At 39.9% G+C, this 26,041-nt stretch overlaps 1 protein-coding gene across 1 annotated transcript; it reads left to right on the top strand.

Moving 5' to 3' along the window:
• The first annotated feature begins 22,766 nt into the window (after positions 1-22,766).
• LOC125412289 (small ribosomal subunit protein uS2) lies at positions 22,767-23,773 on the top strand. Its single transcript, XM_048452967.3, has one exon. It carries the CDS (start codon positions 22,830-22,832, stop codon positions 23,715-23,717), a length of 888 nt encoding a protein of 295 aa, XP_048308924.2. The 5' UTR covers positions 22,767-22,829; the 3' UTR covers positions 23,718-23,773.
• Positions 23,774-26,041: the final 2,268 nt, after the last annotated feature.

The following is a 26,041-nucleotide window of genomic DNA, read 5'->3' as shown; positions in this document are numbered from 1 at the left end:
AAAAAAGTCTGTTGGATATGCTAGGTCTGTAGGCTCAAGATGAATGCCCCAATATTGCAGAGGAACTTTGGTTGACTTTCCAGGAAGCCAGCTGATTCTGTCATTTTACACAATTTGGAAGTGGCTTGCTCACACTTCTTACTTACTTAGTTAATAATATTTCCTTCTTGGGTCTCAAAGGGAGTTGAAGACTAGATAGCTATAGTTTTCCTTGTTTAAAAGGCACAGAAAGAAAGTTATGGTAGAAAGTAAATTAGGTACAAGACTTTGGACTCAACAAGATAGGATAGATATGGAATATTTTCTGTGAATTTATCAAAGGCAAAATAAAGACATTGCTAATGTATTTATTGCCTGTATATATTGCATAGTTATTGTATTTATAGTATATTGTTTTTCTTTTATTAGTTACAGAATTCTTTTTTATTTTACACAAAAGAAGAAATATAGTGATATTTCATTTACATTTTAATTAGTAAAGCTTGCCTGAAGATCTCAATGCAAAACAATGACACTAGTCAGCCACATTGGCCAGGTGGTGATAGAACATGCCTTTAACTTCAGCACTAGAGAGGAATAAAATGCAGGAAAGACAGGAACTCACTCTCTTTAAGTCTGAATATTTTATAGAGGTAGAAGCTCCCTAGTGCCTTGGTTGCTTTGCTTTTCTAATCTTCAGGTTGAACCCCAATATCTGTATCTGGGATTTTAATTAATTGTGCTACAGAAAGGCATGGTTGTATTATGGTAGGAGGAAGCAAACCAAACATATTGCATTCACACTGAGATATCTTGGGATGGGGGAGGGGGAGGGAACACAGAGACAGGGATCAGTAACTGGGACAATTAAATAAAACCAGTAAGTTCAGCAAGGTTCCATCCCTCAAAAGATCCACAACCCCCCAAACAGAGCTACCAGCTGGGAACCAAGTGTTCAAACACAGGCACCTGGAACGGCTTCATCATCAACCACAAAAGGCATCATGGACTTACATGAGCACTGGAAACCCGAAGGCGGAGATCTCAGAAGAGCATCTCCAACATGAACCTGGGATCCACATCATCCTCAGCTCTTCTCAGTCTCCCATAACCTGCAACAGAGTAGGAACATCAGAGGTGCACTGAGTGGTCCATGAGGCAGAGGGATGCTAGGAGCAGTGGGGACCACGAGGTACTATCCCTGTGCTCAGACAGCAGTCAGTACAGCACATGTCATGGCTATCTGCTTGCTAGAAATACATGTATCCTAGAGACGTTGAGAGATCCTCCCAAGGTGACAGTTAATAAATTGTCAGCTGAGACTGAAGTCCAAGCTCCCTTCACTCTTTCATGCCACCTTCAAGCAGCAGAATCTGTGTAACTACCAGTTTCAAGAGTAGGTGCAATTTGATTCCAGTCTGCCTCGCCTCCTTCCTTAAGGCTTGCTTAATGCTGCCATCCCATAATTAGTGCCCAGAACAAGGCCTGACAGTAACAGGCACTCTCTAATCATTTGTTGAATGAGAATGTAGTTGCAGGAGAAGACTCAGCCACGACTATTGCCTCAAATGGCAGAGATACTCAGATTCACTCATCAAAACCACCACTGCAGGGCTGTGGACAAACCCCAGTGGGTACATGTAACATGAGGGGACTGGCTTGTTTCTGTGTGTTTTCTATCCTGCCCGGTTCCTCAGCTGTTTAGTCCCAAATAAAATCACACATAGATCTCTGTAAATAATAAAGCTGATTGGCCTATTCGGTCAGGCTTCTTACTGGCTAACTCACATCTTGATTAACCCATTTTCTGATCTATGTTAGCCATGTGGCTCAGTACCTTTTTCAGTGGGGCAGTTCACATCCTGCTCCTTCAGTGGTCTGGCAGGAGTAGGAAGAATCAGCTTCCTCCTCCCTAGAATTCCTCCTGCTCTCCTTGCATTATTTCTAACTCCTGTCTGGTTATCCCACCTATACCTCCAGCCTGGCCAATCAGTGTTTATTTAAAACATGATTGACAGAATAGAGACAATTCTCCTGTACCACTTCCCGCTGTTTAAAAAAAAAAAAAGAAAATATCCATAGTACATTTTTTGGGAATGTGGGCATACTATTCTAGGCTACTTCCTGCTGGATTGGGGCGTTGATAATCTTAGGGAGACCTAAAGAAAATTTAGAGTTATGATCAAGTCTTGACTGAAGAATCTTGTAAGTCTTGATCATCTCGGGCAGCAGTCTTGAACCTGTTCTGGATGAAGAATTCAAACATCTGGGCCATCTGTTCCTGCCGGAGATTGCTCAGGTGGTCTCCCTTGGTCAAAGATGATTTTTCTTAACTCTGAATAAATCCACAGCCTCTCATTTTCTGTGGAAACAAAAGCAAAATCTTTTTTCCAAAGTAACATACCTTTTGACTTCAATTTTGAAGTCAAGGTATTTTCATAATACCTATCTTGGATTAATTCTGCAGGATTTATACGCAAATATCTTTTAGCAGCAGTTGCTCCTTCCTCAGCATTCAAACAATTCAAAGAGAGCATAATAGCATACAGTATCATTATTCTCTGTGTATTTTCCATATTTATGTGGCTTTATTTTAACCTCTATTTTCTTTTATTTTTACTTTTAACTTTTGGCTTTTTGAGACAGGTTCTGTGCATATCTTTGTCCTGGAACTCCCTCTGTAGACCAGAATATCTTTGAACTCCCAGAGATCCATCTGTCTCTGCCTTCCCAGTGCTGGGATTAAAGGTGTGTACCACCACACCCAACTACTCTGTTTCTTTCTTTTTTATTTTAAGGCTATAAACCTTTTTTTTCAAGCCTGCATATATTTTTAATACACTGTAAAGCATTTAGAGGTTTTCTTACTCTTTGAATCTCTCTTTATTGTAGATCTCTCTTTTTTCTGACCACATGGGTCTTTAATTTGCTAAGGAATATGGAGAAGACAAGACCCAAAAGCTCCTATGGCTTTTAAGGTCCTTGCTAGGAAGCAAGCTGCAACATTGTGTCCATGGCCTGAACTGCCTGCTTGAAAGTGTCAGAGTTTTCCCTGGCAGGACTGCCCAGAAAGCCGGTATTTTAAAACTGCCCAGCTTTTTTCCTGCTACGGCTGAAAACTGAAATGCTTTACTCTAATATTTCCCAAGTGTTCCCAGGCTTTCTGTGGATTCAGTTATCCACATGGGCGCCATTCTGTAACATGAGGGGACTGGCTTGTTTGTGTGTGTTTTCTGTTCCGCCCGGTTCCCCAGCTGTTTAGTCTCAAATAAAATCACACATGGATCTCTGTAAATAATAAAGCTGATTGGCCCGTTAGGTCAGGCTTCTTACTGGCTAACTCTCACATCTTGATTAACCCATTTTTTCTGATCTATGTTAGCCATGTGGCTCAGTACTATTTTCAGTGGGTCAGCTCACATCCTGCTGCTTCAGTGGTCTGGGCAGGAGTAGGAGGAATCAGCTTCCTCCTTCCCAGAATTCTCCGGCTCTCCTTGCATCATTTCCACTTCCTGTCTGGTTTTCCTGCCTACACCTCCTGCCTGGCCAATCAGTATTTATTTAAAACATGATTGATAGAATCCAGACAATTCTCCCATACCAGGTGCGCCTGCAGAGCACGCACAAGGCCCGGGTTCCATACACAGGATCAAACAGAAGTCGCTAAATGTATTATGCCTGGCGTAATAATTTCTGAATTATGAATTGCTACTGTGTAGTTGGTATTTCCTGACACTTCCTGTTCTCCCTTCCCCCTCCCCAACTAAAACTACTTGGCATCTGTTCCAGGAGTTACTTTCCTAGTAGAGAGGTCAAGAAAGGTCATACAGGCCACTAAAGCTTGCATCCCTGATTTTCAAATACCTAACAGAGTGCAGCAACACATTCTAGACCACAGGGGGGGGAAGAAAGACTGGAGGGACACAAGCAGAAGGAGCCACTTAGAAAGGTGAGCCACCATTGTCTCTGTGGTTTATTCAAAAGGAAAGGCAGAAGCTGGCACAGTGGTGCAGGACTTAATTCCCACAACCAAAAATAGTGCTCTGTTCATTTGTTACACTCTACCCAGTTCTCGGACTCTCCCTTAGCACTGCAACAGAACACAAGATGCAGTTTTCTCTCCACTGCTGTCCACACCTCCTGTGGACTAACACCAGCAAGTATCCCCCACTCTCACCCCCTTTAACACACAAGTCAAGCAGAGCAGTAAAACAGACAACACACACCGACCATACTCTGAAAATACATAGAGGAAAGAGAAACCAAGGAACAAAACTTGCATTCAATCAAGACAAATGTAGAAATCAGCCCTAGACCTATAATCACCCCCCAAACCAGATGTCTAGTTGGCAGCATAAGAACACAGTCAAGAAGAGCCAGGGCAAAATGTCTCCACTAGAGCCCAGCTATCTGAGCACAGCGGGCCCTGAATATCCCACCATAAGCACAAACACAAGGAAAGACCGGAAAACCAACTTTATGAAGATGAGAAAAGTACTTAAGGAGAAAATAAATAAATACCTCAAAGAAAACCAGGAAAAGTCAAACAAATAATTGAAGTAAACAAATAAAACTGTTCGAGAGCTGAAAACGGAAGCGACAGAGAAAACACAAAATGAGGGAATCCTGGAAATGAACGATTAAGGAATGAGAACAGGAACTAAGGCAAGCTTCACCAACAGATTACAAGGGATGGAAGAATGAACGCAAGGCACTGAAGAAACAATAGAGAAATAGATACATCAGTCAATGAAAATGTTAAATCTAAAATCTTCCTGACACAAAACATCCAGGAAATCTAAGACTCTATGAAAAGACCAAACCCAAGAATATTAGGAATGGCGAAAGGAGAAGAACATCAACTCAAAGGCACAGAAAATATTTTCAATAAAATAAGAGAAGAAAAAATTTGAACCTAATGAAGATGAGTATTTAAAAAAAGGTAGAAGAAGCATACAAATCATCAAATAGATAGGAGCAGGAAATACAGTCCCCACACAGCGTAATAATTAAAACATTAGAATAAAGAACAAAGAAAGAATATTAAAAGCTGCAAAGGAAAAAGACCAAATAACATATAAAGGCAGAGAATTACATTTGACTTCTCTAAGGAAACTCTAAAAACCAGAAGGGCCTGTATAGACTAGCTACAATTCTAAGAGACCACAGATACTGGCCCAGTCTAGTATACCCAGCAAAATATTCTATCACAATAGATGGAGAAACTGATATTCCACAACAAAGTCAAACTTAAGCAATGTGTTATCTAAAAATCCAGGCCTTAAGAAAGTACTAAAAAGAATGTAATCTACACCTAGAAAGTTAACTACACACATGGAAACACAAAGAATAAATAACCTCACACCAGCAACACAAAAGAAGAGGAACACACACCACAACCACTGCCACCACCATCAACAACAGCAAAAGCATAAGAGGAACAACAATCATTGTTCATTGATTTCTCTCAGTATCAATGACCTCAAGATTCCAACTGAAAAAAATGAGATTTAAAAAATAGAAATGAAACAGGATTCATCCTTCTGCTAAATGTAAGTAACACACCTCCCTATCAACGATAGACCTTACCTCAGATTAAAGGGTTGGAAAAAGATATTTCAAATAAATAGTAAGCAAGATGGTATAGCCATTTAATATCTAGCAAAATAGATTTCAAACCAAAATTAGTCAGAAGAAATGGGGAAGGACACTACATAGTCATTAAAGAAAAAATCCACCAAGATGACATTTCCGTTTTTAACATCTAGAGCCCAGACACAAGGGCATCCACCTTTGTAAGAGGAAAAATCACTACAGCTTAAATCACATATTCACCCTCATGCACTAAAGTAGGAGACTTTGATAACCCACTCTCAACAATGGATAGATCATCCAGACAAAAACTAAATAGAGACATGTGAAGTTAACAGGCATTATAATCCAAATGAATCTAACAGATACTTACAGAATACACCACCCAAACACAAAACACATCTTCTTCTCATCACAACATGTAACGTTCTCCAAAATTGACAATACACTTGGACACAAAGCAAGACTCAGCAGATACAAGAAAATCGCATCCTATCAGACCACTATGAGCAGGTGCACACCAACAAACACAGAAACAACAGAAAGCTTACACACTCGTGGAAACTGAACGAGTTCTTACTCAATAGAAAATAGATTGAGATAGGAATGAAAGGAAATTAAGACTTTCTAGAATCCAATAAAAAGAATACACAACATACCCAAGCTTATGTGACACAATGAAACAGTGACACAATGACACAATGTGCCCTAAGGGGAAATTCCTTGGCTCTAAGGCCTACATAAAAGAATTGCAGAGATCTCACACTAGGAGCGCAACAGCACACCTGAAAGATCTAGAACAAAAAGAAGTAGAAATAGTCGGTGGGAAAAAAATTTCAAAGTCAGGGTTAAAATCAAAGAAAAAAAAGAGAATACCAAGAATCAATGAAACAAAAAGTTGGCTCTGTGATAAAACCAACAAGATAGACAAATCTTTATCCAAACTAACTAAAAGACAGGCAGAGGATATCAAAATTAGTAAAATCAGAAAAGAAAAAGGGGGATACCACAACAGACACTGAGGAAATCCAGAGAATCATAAGGACATACATTTTAAAACCTGGACTCCATCTTATTGAAAAATCTAAAAGAAATGGGTAGTTTCCTCAATAGACACCACTTACCAAGGTTACATCAAGATCAGATAAACAATTTAAATGGAACTACAACCCTTCATGAAACAGAAGCAGGCTTTAAAAGTCTCCCCCCCCCCAAAAAAAAGCCCATGGCCAGAAGATTTTAGAAAAGAATTCTACCAAACTTTCAAAGAAGAGATAATACCAATAATAGACAAAACAGAAACAAAAAAATATTGTTCAAACAATTGTATGATCCCACAAACTCTGATACCCAAATTACATAAAAACTCAACCAAGGAAGAGAATTACAGACCAGTTTCCTTCATAAATGTAGATGTAAAATTACTCAATAAAATACTAGAAGGCAGAATCAAGAACATATAAAAACATCATCCACCACAATCAAGAAAGTTTCATCCAAAAATCGAGGGATGGTTCAACACATAAAAATCAGTAAATGTAATCCACCATATCAGACGAAGAAAAGATTCCCCATGCTCATGAATCAGTAGGATTAACCTGGTGAAAATAACCATTTGATCAAAGCAATCTGCAGATGCAACAAAATCCCCATCAAAATTCCAACACAATTCTTCACGCGACATCAAAGGAACAATACTCAACTTCATAAGGAGAAACAAAAGCCCAGTATAGATAAAACTATCCTGTACAAGAAAAGAGCTTCCGGAGGTTTCATATCCCTGATCACAAACTCTACTACAGAACTGTAGTAACAAAAACAAACAAACATACATACAAAAATCAGGTGAATGGGACTAGAGAAACTTCTATAAAGCAAACGACACAGGCAACAAAACAAAACAGCAGACTCCACAATGGGAAAAGAGCTTCACCAACTCCACATCAGACAGAAGTTTGATCAACAAAATATACAAAGAACTCAAGAAATTGGTCATCAAAAGAACAAATAATCCAATTAAAAAAATGGAGTACAGACCTAAGCATAACTCTCAACAGAAGAATCTAAAATGACTGAAAGACACTTAAGCAAATGTTCAACATCCTTAGTCATCAGAGAAATACAAATCAAAACAACTCTGAGATTCGATCTTACACCTGTAAGACCTACTTGGATCTAATCTACATGGAAAGTAGAAGATGACAAGATATCCTGAACAAATTGGGAGCATAAAGACCATGGGAGAGGGCTGAAGAGAAGGGGAGAGGAAGGGAGGGGAGCAGAGAAAAATATATAGCTCAATAAAATCAATAAAAACATCAGGTGGTGCCACAAAAAAACAGGCAGGTGGAATCATTTTCTGGAATTGAAGACCCAGACATAAATTCACACACATAGGGACACCTGACTTTTAATAAAGGAGCCAGAAACACACAATGGAAAAAAGAAAGCATCTCCAAAACATGGTGGTGTTCTATCTCAATACAGATTTTTCAAAGATTCTGAATAGATCCATATTTGTCACCCTGCACAAAACTCAAGTCCAAGTGGATCAAAGATCTCAACATTAAACCAGACACACTGAACCTAACAGGAGAGAAAGTGGGAACATCCTTGAACACATTATTACAGGATACAACATCCTAAACAGAACACTGATAGCATAGGCCCTAAGATCAATAATTCAAAAATGATACCTCAAGGAACTGGAAGTGTCTATAAGGCAATATGACTGTCAATAGGACAAAACAATAGCCTGCAGATTGGAAAAATATTTCACCAACTCCACGTTTGACAGTGGGCCACAATATATCAAGAACTCAAGAAATTGGGCATCAACAAACCAAACAATCTAATTTAAAAATGAGGTACAGATCTAAAGACAGAATTCACAACAGTAAAATATCAAATGGCTGAGAAACTCTTCAAAAATGTTCAACATCCTTAGTCATCAGAAGAATGTAAATTAAAACGACTCTGTGATTTTATTTTATGTGTATTGGAATGAATAATATCAATAAAACAAGTGACAGCTCGCGCTGGCCATAATGTGGAGCAAGAGACACACTCCTCCATGGCTAGTGGGAATGCAAGCGTGTATAGCCTCTATAGAAATCAATATGATGGTTCCTCATAAAACTGGGAACTAATCTTCAATATCAAGATATATCTCTCTTGGGCATATACACAAAGGACACTCCATCCTACCACAAGGACAACTATGTTCATTGCAAGCTTATTCATAATACCCAGAAAATGGAAACAATCTAGATATTCTTCAACTAAAAAATGGAGAAGGAGAATGTGGCACATTTACACAATAGAGTACTACTCAGTGGAGAGAGAGAGAGAGACAGAGACAGAGACAGAGAGAGACAGAGAGAGAGGGAGAGAGAAGAAGAGAGAGAGACATAGAGACAGAGAGACACGCACACAGAAAGAGGCAGAGATCCCAAGATTTTCAAGTAAATGGATAGAAGCAGAAAAACTTCATCCCAAGAGCTGTAATCCAACCCAGAAAATCAGATGTGGTATGTATTCAATAGAAGTGAATAATAATTGTTATGTTAATTATAATCAGTCTACAACTCAGAGACCCAGAGAGGTTAGGTAAAGAGGAAATCAATAGGGGAAAGCAAGGATCTCCCTGGGAAGAGGAAATAGAATAAATTCTGTTGGTAGAGTAGAGTTGGGTGGGATGGGGCCAGGATGTTGGGAATAAAGGAAGAGTTTGGAAAGAGATACCTGGGATTGATAGACATCTGGGGTTGGTGTGGAATCTAACTGCATTGGAAACTCCCTGGAATCTCAGAGGGTGACCCTAGTGAGAACACCAGTAATGGAGGATCCAGAGTCTGAACTGGCCATTTTTTTAGTCAGGCAATGATTCCAGTGGTGGGACTGGGTTGCATTTGATTGAGTTGTTGTCCATGGGTATCCATAAACGACCCAGGCTGATGCTAGGACCCAGGTCATCCTCTGAAAACTGACTGTGGTGCCCTATTGTCAAGGACAACTTCTATACAGCTCACTGGATGTAGAAATGTTGAGCTGGTGAGCATTTGGACTCTTCAGCCTCACATTCTAGTGTCTTTGGCACAAGTGGTACCCTGCAGGATATGAAAAGAGAAATAAGGACACCAGTCCAGTCACAAAAGCCTCATCATACAACCTGTCCTGCTGGCAAGATGTGCTGGAGCAATGGTGGCACAGAGCTCGTGGGAGTGACCAACCAACGACTAGTCTACTTGAGGCCGCACAACAACATAGAAAAAAAAGGGAAAAGAAATCAATGATATGATTCCTAATTTCTAGTATTGTGCTATACTCATAGATTGGTGTCTTCTCCAATTGTTATCAAAGAGGATTCCTCCTGCAGCAGATGGCAGTGAGTGGAGTGACCCACGACAAGACACTATGCAAAGAGAGTCTAAACTGGAGGTCTCCATCGGGTCCCACTTTCAGCGATCAGGAACCACCAGAAAAGAGGGGGAATTAAGACGTTTGGAGTCAGAGTGGATTGAGGACACCAAGAGAACATATAGCCCAATGAGTCAACTAAGCAGGGCTCACAGGGGCTCCCAGAGACTGAAGCAACAAACACGGGGCCTGCAATGGTCTGCACCAAGTCCTCTGTGTATGCTATGGCTGTTAGTTTGGTGTTTTTCTGGGATTCCTAACAGAGGGAGAGGGTGTATCTGTGACTTTTTATCCTGCTTTTGGGACTCTTTTCCTCCTATTGGGTTCCCTTGTCCACTCTTGATATGGGAGCTTTTGCCTTGATTATTGTTTCTTCTCTTGTCCTCTTTGGCTGTCATCTCTTAGAGGCCTGCTCTTTTCTGAAGAAGAAACAGAGGGAGAATGGATCTGGGGAAAAGGGGATCTATGGGGGAGCTAGGAAGAGTGGAGGGAGAGAAAACTGTGGGTGGGTTGGATTGTATGAGAGAAGAAACTATTTTCAATTTTAAGAGAGAAAGAAGTGGGTTGTTGAAATAGGACCTTCTTGCTTTATTGCATAACCCCACTAATCAAACACACACACACTCACACACACACACACACACACACACACACACACACACAAACTGCATGCTGTAGCACGTGGTTTTATAAAAACACATAAGAGTTGAAGTTCATCTAAGTATGAAACGCTGGGAACCCGTGCCTCTCACACTGCAACTGTTAACAGGAGTGATGTGGCCCTACATAGCCACATCTTCACCTGTCAGAAACAATGCCCTAAAACTATGTATACAGGGAAATCCAAACTGAGATTTATTGCTAAAAAAAAATCATTTTATATGTCAGACATAGTAGGTTTTCATCTAGACTTTGACACTAATTAAGCAGATCACCAGTCCTCCTCTCTGTAGGATTCAGGCATCTCCTAGCAGAGCAGAACAATGGCAGGGACAGAGTTGCCCAACCTCACCACCACTGTCAGTTGTGTGTCCTTCCTGGGGAGACATGAATTAGTATCTACTTACCCCAGATTGGGCAGCACTGACAAATAAAGGAAACTGATTCATCTGCATTGAGATTAGTGAACTAAGGACTTTACATTGTCAACATAAGAGCCAAGCTCTCATCTCAAATGTAATAAGAGATAGTTTATTCTGGCTAGTATATTATGAGTTAACATAGCTCTGAGAACACAGATTTAGCTTTCCTTAAACTCCATGTTATAAGATTGTTTTAGTTAGGGCTTCTATTATTATGAAGTGGCACCATGAACATGGCAACTCAAATAAAAGAAAAGTTAATTAGGCCTGGGTTACAGTTTTAGAATTTAGTCCATTATGAACATGGTAGATCAATGACAAGGTGGGACAAGGAATAACAGTTTCACAAGGCTAAAACTAGTCCACAATAAAGAGATTAGAATCCTATTTATTGGTTTTTTTTAGGCTATGCATGTACTACTCCTTTCCTCCAACCTGAAAGCTCTAGAACAAAAACAAGCAAACTCATCTAGGAGGAGTAGAAGACAGGAAATAATCAAATTGAGGGCTGAAATAAACAAAATAGAAACAAAAAAAACAATACAAAGAATCAACAAAACAATGTGCTGGCTCATTGAGAAAATCAACAAAATAGACAAACCCTTAACCAAATTAATCAAAAGGCAGAGAGAGACCATACAACTAACAAAATCAGAAATGAAAAGAAGGACATAAAAACAGACATTGAGGAAATTAAGAGAATCATTAGGTCATTCTACAACAACCTGTATGCCAAAAAATTGGAAAATATAAAAGAAATGGAAATTTTAAGATAGATACCATATACCAAAATTAAATCAAGGCCAGGTTCAATTTAATAAAACCTTTAAATAACTGCAAGGAAATAGAAGCTGTTATCAAAAGCCTCTGAATTAGAAAAAGCCCCGAGATGAGAGGTTTTAATGCAGAATTCTAACAGAACTTCCAAAAAGAGCAAATACCTCAAAGTATTCTACAAAACTGAAACAAAAGGGACATTGCCAAACTCTTTTTATGGGTCTATATTTACTCTGATACCAAAACCACACAAAGACTCAGCCAATAAAGAGAATTAGAGACCAATCTCACTCATGAACATGGATGCAAAAATACTCAATAAAATACTGGCAAACCGAATTCAAGTACACATCAAAAAATCATCCATCATGATCAAGTTGACTTAATCCCAGAGATGCAGGACTGGTTCTACATATGAAAATCTATGAATGTAGTCCATGCTGTAATAAATTGAAAGAAAAGACCAATGATCATTTCCTTAGTGCTGAAAAAAACGTTTGACAAAACTCAACACCCCTTCCTGATAAAGGTCTTTGAGAGATCAGGGATTCAAGGAACATATCTAAATATAATAAAAGCAATATACAGCAATCTGACAGCTAACATCAAATTAAATGGAAAGAAACTCAAAGTAATTGCAATAAATTTACAAAAGAGAGAAGGCTGTCCACTCTTTCCACATCTCTTTAACCTAGTTCTTTAAGTTTTAGCAATAGCAATAAGCCTCCAAACGAGATCAAGGGGATTCAAATTGGAAAGGAAGAAGTCAAACTTTTATTACTTTCAGATGATATGATAGTATATATAGATGACCCTAAAAACTCTACCAGAGAACTCCTACAGATGATAAAAACCTGTTGAAAAGAGCAGGACTGCTTGTTCGTCCTGATAGACTACTGAATAGGAGAAGATCCTCGCAATCCCCACATCAGACAGAGGACTGATCTGTAAAATATATAAAGAACTCAAGAAATTAGACATTAAAATTCTAAATAACCCAATTTAAAATGGGGTATAAAACTAAACAGAGAATTCTCAACAGAAGAATCTCAAATGGACAAAAGATATTCAAGGAAAAGTTCAACATCCTTAGCTATCAAAGAAATGCAAATCAAAACAACTCAGAGATACAATCTTACACCTATAAGAATGCCTAACATCAAAAACACGGAAGATAGCTTATGTTCAAGAGGATGTGAACTAAGGGGAACAGTCATCCATTGCTGGTAGGATTGCAAACTTGTGCAACCACTTTGGAAATCAGTATGATGATTTCTCATAAAATTGGGAATCAATTTTCTTCAGGATGCAGCAGTACTACTCTGGATCACATACCCAAGAGATGCTCAATCGTAATACAAATGTATTTGTTCAACTATGTTTATACCAATATTATTTGTAATAGCGAGAACCTGAAAACAACCTAGATGCCCCACAACCGAAGAATTGTAACAAGGGGTTGTTTGTTTGTTGGGGGTTTCTGTCCCGCCCAGTACTCAAAAGTCAGCAAGCCCCAAAAAAACCACACAAAGATCTCTATTAGTTATAATGCTGATTGGCCTGTTAGGTCAGGCTTCTTACTGGCTAACTCTCATATCTTGATTAACCCATTTTTCTGATCTATGTGAGCCATGTGGCTCAGTACCTTTTTCTGTGGGGCAGCTCACATCGTGCTGTTTCAGTGGTCTGGGCAGGAGTGGGAGGAATCAACTTCCTCCTCCCCAGAGTTCTCCTGCTCTCCTAGCATAATTTCCACTTCCTCTCTGGTCTTCCCACCTACACCTCCTGCCTGGCCAATCAGCGTTTTTTTTTTAAACATGATTGACAGAATACAGACAATTCTCCCACACCACTTCATCCTCTTTTTATTTTTTATTTTTCTCATGAGAAAGTAATTTTATTAAATTATAAAAGTTTCCATTTTCGCCCCTCCTCCCAACACCCTCCAACTCCCCCCACTTCCTCTCGTCCTTCCTCTCCATCCCTAAGAGCTGTCAGGGTTTCCTGCCCTGTGGGAAGTTCAAGTTCCTCCCCCCTCCCTCAGGTCCAGGAAGGTGAGTATCCGAACAGACTGGATCCCCAAAATCCAGTATAAGCAGAGGAAACAAGTCCCAGTGTCATTGTCAATAGCTTTTCAGAAAGACTCCGGGCCAGCCACATTCAGAGAGAGAATCTGGTTGGATAACGTCCTCGTTCAGTCCCAGTCCAACTGGCCTTGGTGAACTCTCATTAGATCAGTCCCCTTGTATCAGTGGTTGATCGCATCCCTCGGAGTACTGATTTACTTTTTCATTTTCTTCCTCCTTCTGCTCCTCATTTGGACCTTGGGGGGCTCAGTCCGGTGCTCCAATGTGGGTCTCCGTCTGTATCGCCATCCATCGTCTGATGAAGGTTCCCTCTGGTCTTGCCTTCTTTACTCATGTTCTCTTTTCTTCTGCTTCTCGTTTGGACATAGGGAGTTAAGCCCAGTGTTCCAATGTGGGTCTCTGTCTCTATCTCCATCCATCGCCAGATGAAGGAGATATGGTGATAAGCAAAATATTCATCAGTATGGTTATGGGCCAAGACCGGTTCAGGCACCCTCTCCTCTGTCCAGAGAACAATCTGGGGATCTCTCCTTGGACCTGGGAACCCATTTATAATCAAGTCTCCTGTAAACCCTAAAATGACTCCCTTAGTTGAAATATATTCTTCCCTGATCCCATATTCATCCTTCCTCCCTCGCCCCCATCCCATTCCATCAAGCTTTCCCCATTCCTCCCCTACTCCCTTCTCTCTAACCCTCTCCCCTTCCAACAACCCTCCCACCCCCGCATGCACCCGAGGTTACCTGGGACTCTTCTCTATTTCCTATCTCCTGGCGGATAGCTAAATAATCTTCATCAGGTTCACCTTCTTATTTACCTTCTCTAGGATCACGAATAATAGGCTCAAAGACCTTTAATTATGGCAAGAATCCACTTATGAGTGAATACATACCATATTCCTCTTTTTGGGTCTGGCTTACCTCACTCAGTAAAGCATATTCTATGTCCATCCATTTGCATGCAAAATTCAAGATGTCATTGTTTTTTACCGCTGAGTAAAACTCTAATGTGTATATGTTCCACACCTTTTTTAACCATTCTTCTATTGAGGGGCACCTAGGTTGTTTCCAGGTTCTGGCTATTACAAATAGTGCTGCTATGAACATAATTGAACAAATGCTTTTGTAGTATGTTAGGGAATCTCTAGGGTATATTCCCAAGAGTGGAATTGCTGGGTCCTGAGGGAGGTTGACTCCCAGTTTTCTGAGAAACCGCCACACTGATTTCCACAGTGGCTGCATCATTTCCACTTCCTCTCTGGTCTTCCCACCTACAGCTCCTGCCTGGCCAATCAGCGTTTATTTAAAACATGATTGACAGAATACAGACAATTCTCCCACACCACTTCCCCCTCTATAAAAAAAAAAAAAAAACAAAGGAAAATATCGATAGTCCATAGTTTGGGCACAGGCAGGCCAGATACACAAAAAAGCAGGCCCCATCATGTAACATAATCGCACCCACGTGGATAACTGCATCCACAGAAAGCCTGAGAAAGCTTGGGAAAGACTAGAGTAAAGCATTTCAGTTTTCAGCTGTAGCAGGAAAAAAGCTGTGCTGTTTTAAAATGCTTGCTTTCTGGGCCGTCCTGCCAGGGTAAACTCTGACTCTTTCAAGCAGGCAGTCCCGACTATGGAAACACTGTTGCAGCTTGCTTCCTGGCAAGGACCTTGAAAGGCCTTAAGACCTTTTGAGTGTTGTCTTCTCCATATTCCTTAACAAATTAAAGACCCATGTGGTCAGAAAAAGAGAGATCTACAGTAAAGAGCGATTCAAAGTATAAAAAAAACTCTAAATGGTTTAAAATATGCTAAAAATATATGCACACTTGAAAAAAAATGTTTAAAGCCTTAAAATGAAAAAGAAAGAAAGAGAGTAGTTGAATTTGATGGTACACACCTTTAATCCCAGCACTGGGGAGGCAGAGACAGACAGATCTCTGGGAGTTCAAGAATAGCCTGGTCTACAGAGGGAGTTCCAGGTAAAGATATGCAGAGAACCTGTTTCAAAAAGCCACCAGTTAAAAGTAAAAATAAAAGAAATAGAGGTTAAAATAAAGCTGCATAAAGATGGAAAATACACAGAGAATCTTGATACTGTATGCTAATATTCTCTCTTTGAATCGTTTAAATGCTGAGGAAGGAGCAACAGCTGTGAAAAGATATTTGCTTATAAATGCTGCAGAATTAATCCAAGATAGGTATTTTGAAAATACCTTGGCTTCAGAATTGAAGTCAAAATGTATGTTACTTTGGAGAAGAGATTTTGCTTTTGTTTCTACAGAAAATGAGAGGCTGTGGATTTATTCAGAGTTAAGAAAAATCATCTTTGACCAAGGGAGACCACCTGAGCAATCTCTGGTAGGAACAGATGGCCCAGATGTCTGATTTCTTAATCCAGATCAGGTTCAAGACTGCTGCCTAATATGATCATGACTCAGAAGATACTTCAGTCAGGACTTGATCATAACTCTAAATTTTCTTTAGGCCCCCATGAGATTATCAACGCCCCCAACCAGCTGGAAGTAGCCTGAAATACTATGCCCACATACCCAAGAAATGGACTATGGATATTGTTCTTTGCTTTTTAAAAGAAGAGGGGGAGGTGGTGTGGGAGAATTGTCTGTATTCTGTTAATCATGTTTTAAATAAATGCTGATTGGCCAGGCAGGAGGTGTAGGCAGGAAAAAACAGACAGGAAGTAGAAATGATGTGAGGAGAGCAGGAGAATCTGGGGAGGAGGAAGTTCATTCCACACACTCCTGCCCAGACCACCGAAACAGCAGCTTGTGAGTTGCCCCACTGAAAAAGGTACTGAGCCACATGGCTAACATAAATCAGAAAAATGGGTTAATCAAGATAATAGAGTTAGCCAGTAAGAAGCCTGATCTAATGGCCCAATCAGCTTTATAACTTATAGAAATCTCTGTGTGGTTGATTTTCTTTGGGGCCTGCTGGTTGTGGGGTACCAGGCGGGTACAGAAAACACAAACAAGCAGTCCCGGCCCTCATGTTACAAAGAATGGATGAAGAAAATGTGGCAGATTTACACATTAGAGTACTACTCAGCAATAAAAACCATGACATTTTGAATTTTGTATGCAAATGGATGGATTAGAAAATGCTATCCTGAGTGGGGTAACTCAGGTCCAAAAAGATGAATATCGTATGTACTAACTCATACGTGGAAACTAGCTATAAAATAAAAACATTGAGCCTATAGTTCACAATCTTAGAGAAGCTAAGTAATAAGGTGAGCACAAAGAAAAATACAGAGAGACCCACTTGGAAATTGGAAGTGGACGGGATTGACAGGCAGGGTTGGGAGCCTGGGGGTGGGAGAAGAAGGGAGGGTAAGAGGAGAAAAGGTGGGGAAAGAAGCTGAGTAGAGGAGAACTTGAGGGGATGGATGGTCGAGATGGAGGAAGGACAGAGATGATAACAAGGGGAGAGATAACTTGATTGAGGGCGCCATTACAGGATTTGCAGACACCTGGCTCTAGAGAAATCCCCAGGAATCCACATGGATTACCCTACCAAGGACGCTGGGCAATAGAGGAGAGGGGCTCAATCTTAACTTTCCCTGTAGTGAGACTGATGATTATCTCAAATATTGCCATAGAGCCTTCATCCAGCAACTGATGGAGGAAGAGTCATTGACCCACAGTGGAGCACTGGACTGAGCTTCCAAAGTCCAGCTGAAGAGTAGAAGTAATGAGATTATGAGCAAGGAGGTCAAGACCATAATGGGTTCACCCACTGAAACAGTTTGCCTGAGCAAATGTGAGCTCAGCAAATGCAGCCTGATCAGGAAGGAACAAACATAGGCCCAAACTAGTTCCTCTGAATATAGTTGACAGTTGTGTGACTGAGACAGACTGATGGGCCACTGTCAGTGGCAACAGGATTCATCCCTACTGCATGAAGTAGCTTTTTGTGAGCCTATTCTCTTTGGATGTATACCATTCTCACCCTAGAAACAGTAGGGAGGGCATTGGACCTTCCACAAGGCAAGTGCCTTACCCTCTCTGAGGAGTAGATGGGAGTGTGGTGGGAGGGTGTGTGGAGGAAGTGGGAGGAAGGGAGGGAGTAGGAAATTGAATTGATATTTTTTTAATGTATTAATAAATGAAAGCAATTTCAGGAAGGACCAATGACAATGAGACCAGGATTTATCCCCAGTGCGTGAACTGGCTTTTTGGAGCCCATTCCTTATGGAAGAATACATTTGGGACTCTCAATACAGGAGAGGGTCTAGGTCCTGCCTGAACTTGATATGCTAGACTTTGTTGACGCCCCATGGCAGGCCTTACCCTTTATGAGGACTGGATGAGGAGTTGGTTGAACTTAAAATGGGGAGGGGGGAGGAACTGTGGTTGCTATATAAAATGGATAAAAAACTTTTAAACAAAAAATATTTATATAAATGAAAATGAGCAGAGGAAACAACTACTACAGAAAACTGCTGCTGTTTTGTTTAGCTGTAATTGGCCCATTCCAAGTGACATCACAGCAAGTCATTGTGAGGTAAGCTAGAGGTAAGTCCATATAAGGTACTACCTGGGGCAGGGTTTGGTCTTTGTATCACAAAGGATATATTGGTTGGTGGATGAGGATTTGGACTCAGTTATTTCTCATATACTTGGATACTTCAAAGTGGTTGGATCTTGAAAAAGTGAATTTCCATTGTTTTCTGTGATTTTCAGTTTTGACATTTATTGACTGATTTCTTTTTATCATATTCAATTTTGTTTTACAATTTGACTGTTAGCAGTAAAAAAAACAATGAAATCTTAAGTTTTGCATGCATATGGATAGAATTAGAAAACACTATCTTGAATGAGGTAACTCAGTTCCAAAAAGATGAATATGGTATGTACTCACTCATTAGAGGATTCTAGCTATAAACAAAGGACATTGAGCCTATAGTTCCTTATCCTAGAGAAGCTAAGTAATAAGGTGAACCCAAAGGAAAACATGTATAGAACCACCTGGAAATTGGGGAGAGGGTGTGTGGAGGAAATGCTAGAAGGGGAGGGAGTGGGATCTTGGATTGGTATTTTTTAAAAATCTAATAAAAATGGGGCTGTTATTTCCATTCTTTCAAAGACTGAAATTTTCCTTTTTATCTGATCTCATTTCTTTGTCATTCTTAGTTGTGCTCTGTTTTTTGCTTTGTTTTGTCTTGTTTGGTTTGGATTTTTTTTGGTAAACTTTGCTGGTTTGTATGCGTACAGTAAGAATTTTCCCTAACTGTGTTGAAGATTCACCAGCTGTGTGTCACCTCTCTTGTCATGTCAGTGACCAAAACCTCTATTAACGAGAAATTCATCTTCTCTTCTATGACCACAGATAGATAAAATATGAATCATTTTGCATTAAATGGACTGTTTATAATAAAACTTTTACTGGTTCTTGTTTTTTTCTCGCAGTGGCATTTCATATCTTTTCATGGGTGACTATGTTCACTTGATGTTGGATTATGTTCCCTCTTTTGTCAGCTTTTGTATGTAGATCGATTCTTGTGTTTCCCCAGAGGGATCTTGATCAGTAAAACTAATCATTTTAATGTGCACTGACTAAGAAGTAAAGGATCTAGCACTTTCCTTAAGGATATTCCCATGTTCTGAGTCAACGACCATTTCAGTTACTTGTTTCTTTTCAAGGGGTCTTCACTTGGCTAGAGAGTAAGGGCTTTATGAGAACAGTTTGCTTCATAAAAAGGTTTGAAAGTATACCTTACCTCAGTTTTATGGACTACTGAAATATTTGTGGGTCATTACCACAGTACTACTGTTGAAAGTATACCAGATGTGTTGAGGACATGGCTTCTAGATTGGGAATTTGTAGAACACATGGCTGAGGGGCTAGCTGGAGGATCTGTGCCACTTGGCAGTAGAGAGCTTCTAATTCAGTGTCACCAGACAGCTAACTACCAGTTCCATAGGGAACAACATGCCCCACCTCCATGGCTTCGGTGTCTCTTGAAAGCCTATGCACTCAAACAAATACAACTGTTCAAAAGCTGAAAATGGAAACAAAACCAACATAGAAAACACAAACTGAGGGAATCCTGGAACAGAAAAAACTCGGAATGGGAATAGGAACCAAGGCAAACTTCACCACCAGATGACAAGGAATGGAAGAAAAATCTCAGGCACTGAAAATGATATAAAAGAAATGAAGACAGCGTCAATGAAAATTATAAACCTAAAAAGTTCCAGAAACAAAACATCCGAGAAATGTTGTACACCATAAAAAGGTCCAAACCCACAAATACACGGAATGAAGATATGACAAGAGGCCTAAAAAACATTCTTAACAAAAATCATACAGGAAAAAATTCCTTACCTAAATTAGATGAGTATATAAAAGGTAGGGGACTGGAGAGATGGGTCAGAGATAAGAACACTGACTGTTCTCCCTAGAGGACCCAGGTTTAATTTCCTGCATTTATATGGCAGCTCACAACTGTCTGTAACTACAATTCCAGGGGACCCAACATTCTTACACAGGCAAAACACCAATACAAAATAAATAAATAATTTTTGAACAGGTTACAGGGAACATACAAAATACCAAATAGATAGGACCAGAAAAGAAAGACACCTCATCACCTAATGGTCAAAATATTAAACATACAGAACAAAGGAAGAATATTAAAGCCTGCAAAGGAAAAGTTCAAAGTATCCTTAAAAGGCTGCCCTATTAGAATTACACCTGACTTCTCAAAGGAGACTCAAAGGGCCTGGACAGATCATTGCAGACTCTTAGTGACCACAGATGCTGGCCCAGAGTACAATACCCAAAAAGAACTTATTATCACCATAGGTGGAGAAACTAGGATATACCACGACAAAGACAAATTTAAGTCATATGTTTTCTGCAAATCCAGCACTGCAGAAAGTGCTAAAAGATCTAGATCCAAACTAAGAATGTCAACTTGTAAACACAGGAAATAAATAATCTCACACTCAAAACACCAAAAGAATGGAAACACACATGCACACCTGCATACACACACACACACACACACACACACACCTGCATACACACACACACACACACACACACACACACACACACACAAACAAACACTCAACAACCAGCAACAAAAACAACATAATAGGAATAACAATCATTTTTCATTGATTCGGTCAGTATTAATAGCTTTCATTCCCCAATTAAAATTTTGAGATGAAAAGAATTAAAATGGAAATAGGACCCATACTTCTGCTGTATATGAGAAACCCACCTCCCATTAAAGATAGACATTTCCTTAGTGTAAAGGGTTGAAAAAAATTTTAACAACTGCCCAATAAGCAATATGGAATAGCCAATATATTAGGTAACAAAATAGACTTCAAAACAAAAATAATCAAAAGAGATGACAAAGTACACAACATATTCATCAAATAAATGTATTAACTACCAAGATAGCATTTCAATTCTTTACATCCATGCCCAAAACACAAGGGCACCCACCTTTGTAAGAGGAAACACTAGTACAGCTAAAAACACACATTCATCCTCATGCACTAAAGTGGGAGATTTTGATACAGCACTCTTGACAACAGATAGATCATTCAGAAAAAAATATAGAGAGAGAGATGTAGCTAACAGACATTATCAACCAAATGAATCTAACAGATATTTAGAGAATAGTTCACCTAAACAAAAAACAATATAACTTCCTCTCAGCAAATATAGAACTTTCGTCAAAACAGACAACATAGCTGGACAAAACACAAATCTCAACAGATACAAGAAAATGGAAATAAGCCCCTGCATCGTATCAGAGCACAGTGTGCAGCTGCTCCCCCAAGGACCTGAAAAAACAAAAGTCTTACATACTCAGAAAAACCAAAAACCTAAATACTCAATAAAGAATGGATCAAGATATAAATTAAAAAGAAATTCAGACTATGTAGAACTCAAGGAAAAGGGATGTACAACATATCTAAGCATATGCTACACATGAAAAGTGGTCCTAAGGGGAAATTTCATGACTCTCTGTGCCTACATAAATAGTAGCTCAGATCTCACACTAGCAGCTTAGCAGCACCCCTGAAATTTCTAGAACAAAACGAAGCAGAAGGGGGAGGTGGCAAGAAATTATCAGTGTCAGGGCTGAAATAAATAAAATGAAAACAAAGAGAACCTAAGAATCAATGAACCAAAACCTGGTTCTTTGAGAACTACAAAGATAGACAAATTCTTTTCCAAACTACCTAAAACACAAAGAATTGATTTCCAAAGTAATGAATTCAAAAGCAAAATGGGGACACAACTACTGACCCTGAGAAAATTTAGAGAATCTTAACGATATACTTTAAAACCTGTACTCCATCTAATTGGAAAATCTAAAAGAAACAGATAATTTTCTCAATAGATACCACTTACCAAAGTTACATCAAACTCAGATAAACAATTAAACTAGAACTCCAAGTTCTAGGGAAACAGAAGCAGGTAATAAAAGACTGTACTGCTGTTGTAAATAGGGACCCCAGGCTGAATTCCCGCCAGGACCCCAGCTAACTTACCCCCGAAATAATAACACGGAAACTGTATTCATTTAAACTCTGCCTGATCCATTAGTTTTAGCCTCTTATTGGCTAACTCTCACATCTTGACTAACCCATTTCTAATAATCTGTAAGCCACAACGAGGTCATGGCTTACCAGCATGAGTCTAGCCAGTGTCTGTTTCTGGAAGGGAAATCACAGAATCTGTGTGACTCTACTTTCTTTCTCCCAGCATTCTGTTAGGTCTACTCCACCTATCTAAATTCTGCCCTATCAAAAAGCCAAGGCAGCCTTTCCGCGCTGCCCCGGGATGGGTCCATACGGCGTTGTTCTTGGTTCCCGACGTAACTTAAAAGGGAAACTTACACAATGTCCGGAGCCCTTGATGTCCTGCAGATGAAGGAGGAGGATGTCCTCAAATTCCTCGCTGCGGGAACCCACTTAGGTGGAACCAACCTCGACTCTCAGATGGAGCAGTACATCTACAAAAGGAAAAGCGATGGCATCTATATCATCAATCTGAAGAGGACCTGGGAGAAGCTGTGGCTTGCAGCCCGGGCTATTGTTGCCATTGAGAATCCTGCTGATGTCAGCGTCATCTCCTCCGGGAACACTGGGCAGCGAGCTGTGCTGAAGTTCGCTGCTGCCACTGGAGCCACTCTGATCGTTGGCCGCTTCACCCCAGGGACCTTCACTAACCAGATCCAGGCAGCCTTCAGGGAGCCACGGCTTCTGGTGGTGACCGATCCCAGGGCTGACCACCAGTCCCTCACAGAGGCGTCTTACGTGAACCTGCCCACCATTGCCCTATGTAACACAGACTCACCTCTGCGCTACTTGGACATTGCCATCCACTGCAACAACAAGGGAGCTCACTCAGTGGGCCTGATGTGGTGGATGCTGGCCCAGGAAGTACTCCGCATGCGTGGCACTATCTCCCAGGAGCACCCATGGGAGGTTATGCCTGATCTTTACTTCTACAGAGACCCAGAGGAGATTGAGAAGGAAGAACAGGCTGCTGCTGAGAAGGCCGTGACCAAGGAGGAATTTCAGGGCGAATGGACTGCACCAGCTCCTGAGTTAACTGCTGCTCAGCCAGAGGTGGCTGACTGGTCTGAGGGTGTGCAGGTGCCCTCGGTGCCCATACAGCAGTTCCCTACTGAAGACTGGAGTGCCCAGCCAGCCACTGAGGATTGGTCAGCAGCTCCCACAGCGCAGGACACCGAGTGGGTTGGAGCCACCACTGAGTGGTCCTAAGCAAAGGAAAAAAAGGTGGAAGGAAAATAAAGTTTCTACAGGCTGTCAAAAAAAAAGCCAAGACAGTTTCTATATTAACCCATGAAAGTAACACATAGACAGAAGACCCATCTACATCATGCTGCAAAAAGGCCCAAGACAGATGGATTTAGCAAAGAATTCTACTTGATGCTCAAAGAAGAATTAAGACATTAATCCTCAAATTGTTAACAAACAAAAAGGTAAGGAATAATGCCCAGTTATCATGCTACATACGCTGGTGCTCAAGTTATATAACGACTCATGAAAATAGATGTAAAATTACTCAATAAAATACTTGCAGGCTGAAACCAAGAACATATAAAAAGATCGTCCACCACAATCAACCAAGTTTCATCCACAAATCGAGGGATGGTTCAACATACAAAAATCAGTAAATGTAATCCTCCATACAAACACACTGGAAGAAAGAAACCTACATGATCATCTCATTAGATGCTGAAAAATCTTTTGACAAAAATCCAACAATCCTTCTTCATAAAGTCCTGGAGAGATTAGGGAAACCATGGACATACCTAATCATAACAAAGGCAACTTACAGAAACCCAAAGCCAACATCAAATTAAATGGTGAGAAAATTAAAGCAATTCCACTAAAGTGGGGAACAAGACAAGGTTGTCCTCTCTCTCTCTCTCTCTCTCTCTCTCTCTCTCTCTCTCTCTTTTTCTCTCTCTCTCTCTGTTCAATACAGGATTTGAACTTTTACCTAATACAGGAAGACAGCTGAAGGAGATATAAAATGGAAAAGAGTAAGAAATATCTTTACATGCAGGTGAAATGACATCATATATAAGTGATTCCAAATATTCTACTAGGGAACACCTAAGGCTGATAAGCACTTTCAGTAAATTGGCTGGATACAGGATTAACTCAAAAACCTCAGTATCCTTCCTATACAGAAATGACAGAAGAACTGAGGAAGGAATTGGAGACACATCATCCTTCACAAGGACTCAAATGATATTATATAAATTTGGGTAACTCTAACCAAGAAAGAGAATGCCTTGTATGATAAACATTTCAAGTCTTTGAGAAAAAATTAAAGTAAGTATCAAAAGATTGAAAGCTCTCTCATGTTCATGAAAGAAAAGTATTAACCTGGTAAGAAAACAAAATAGTCTTTTGACCAAAAGCAATCTGCAGATCCAACAAAATCCCCATCAAAATTCCAACAAAATTCTTCACAAAACTCATAAGAACAACACTCAACTTCATATGAGAAACAAAAACCCAGTATAGATAAAACAATCTAGTGCAAGAAAAGAAAGCCCGAGGTATCACATTCCAGATTACAAGATCTATTATAGAGAAGTAGCAGCAAGAAAAATCAGGTGATGGCATTAAAAGCAGGCAGGTTGAATCATTTAATGTGATTGAAGACACAGACACAAATCTGCACTCCTATAGACACCTGCTTTTTAATAAAGAATACAGAAACACATGATCGAAAAAAGAAAGCACATTCAGCAAATGGTGTTGTTCAAAATTGATGAGACATTTAGGCAAATGCAAAGAGATCCAGATTAACCACAATGAACAAAATACAAGTCCAAGTCAGTCAAAAGATCTCACCATTAAACCAGACACAGTGAACCTAACAGAAGAGAAAGTGGGAATGACCTTGAACACATAGTCAAAGCAGACAATGTCCTGAACAGAACACTGATAGCACAGGCACTAAGATCAATGATTCATGAATGAGACCTCATGAAACTGAGAAGTGTCTATAAGGCAAAGAAGAGTGTCAATAGGACAAAACAGGAGCCTAGAGAGTTGGTGGAAAATTTTTCACCAACTTCACATCTGACAGAAGGCTAATACATAAAATATATAAAGCACTTAAGAAATTAGGTATCCAACAAACCAAACATTCCAATTTAAAGGTAGGATCTGGGTCTAAACAGGGAATTCTCAACAGAGAAATCTCAAAGGGCAGAAAAACACATCAAGAAATGCTCATTATTCTGACCAATCAGAAAAATGCCATTATAAAAAGTTCGAGATTGCAACTTGTAATTATCAGGATGGCTAACATCAATAAATCAAGTGACAGCTAAAGTTGGCAAACATGTAGAGCAAGTGAAACTCTCCTTCATTGCTGGTGGAAATGCAAACCTGTGCAGCAAGATAGAAACCAAGATGGTAGTTCCACATGAACTGGCAACTGATCAATTCAAAACCACGTTATGCTGCTCTTGGTCATATACATGGAGGACACTTGAACGAACCACAAGGACACTTACTCACCTATGTTCACTGCAGCTTTATTCATGATAGCAAGAAAA

This window comes from Myodes glareolus, chromosome 18, assembly GCF_982192425.1.
Source record: "Myodes glareolus chromosome 18, mMyoGla1.1, whole genome shotgun sequence".
NCBI lineage: Eukaryota > Metazoa > Chordata > Mammalia > Rodentia > Cricetidae > Myodes > Myodes glareolus.
The sequence above is the reverse complement of the archived record's forward strand: the minus strand, read 5'-3'. Positions and strand labels throughout refer to the sequence as shown.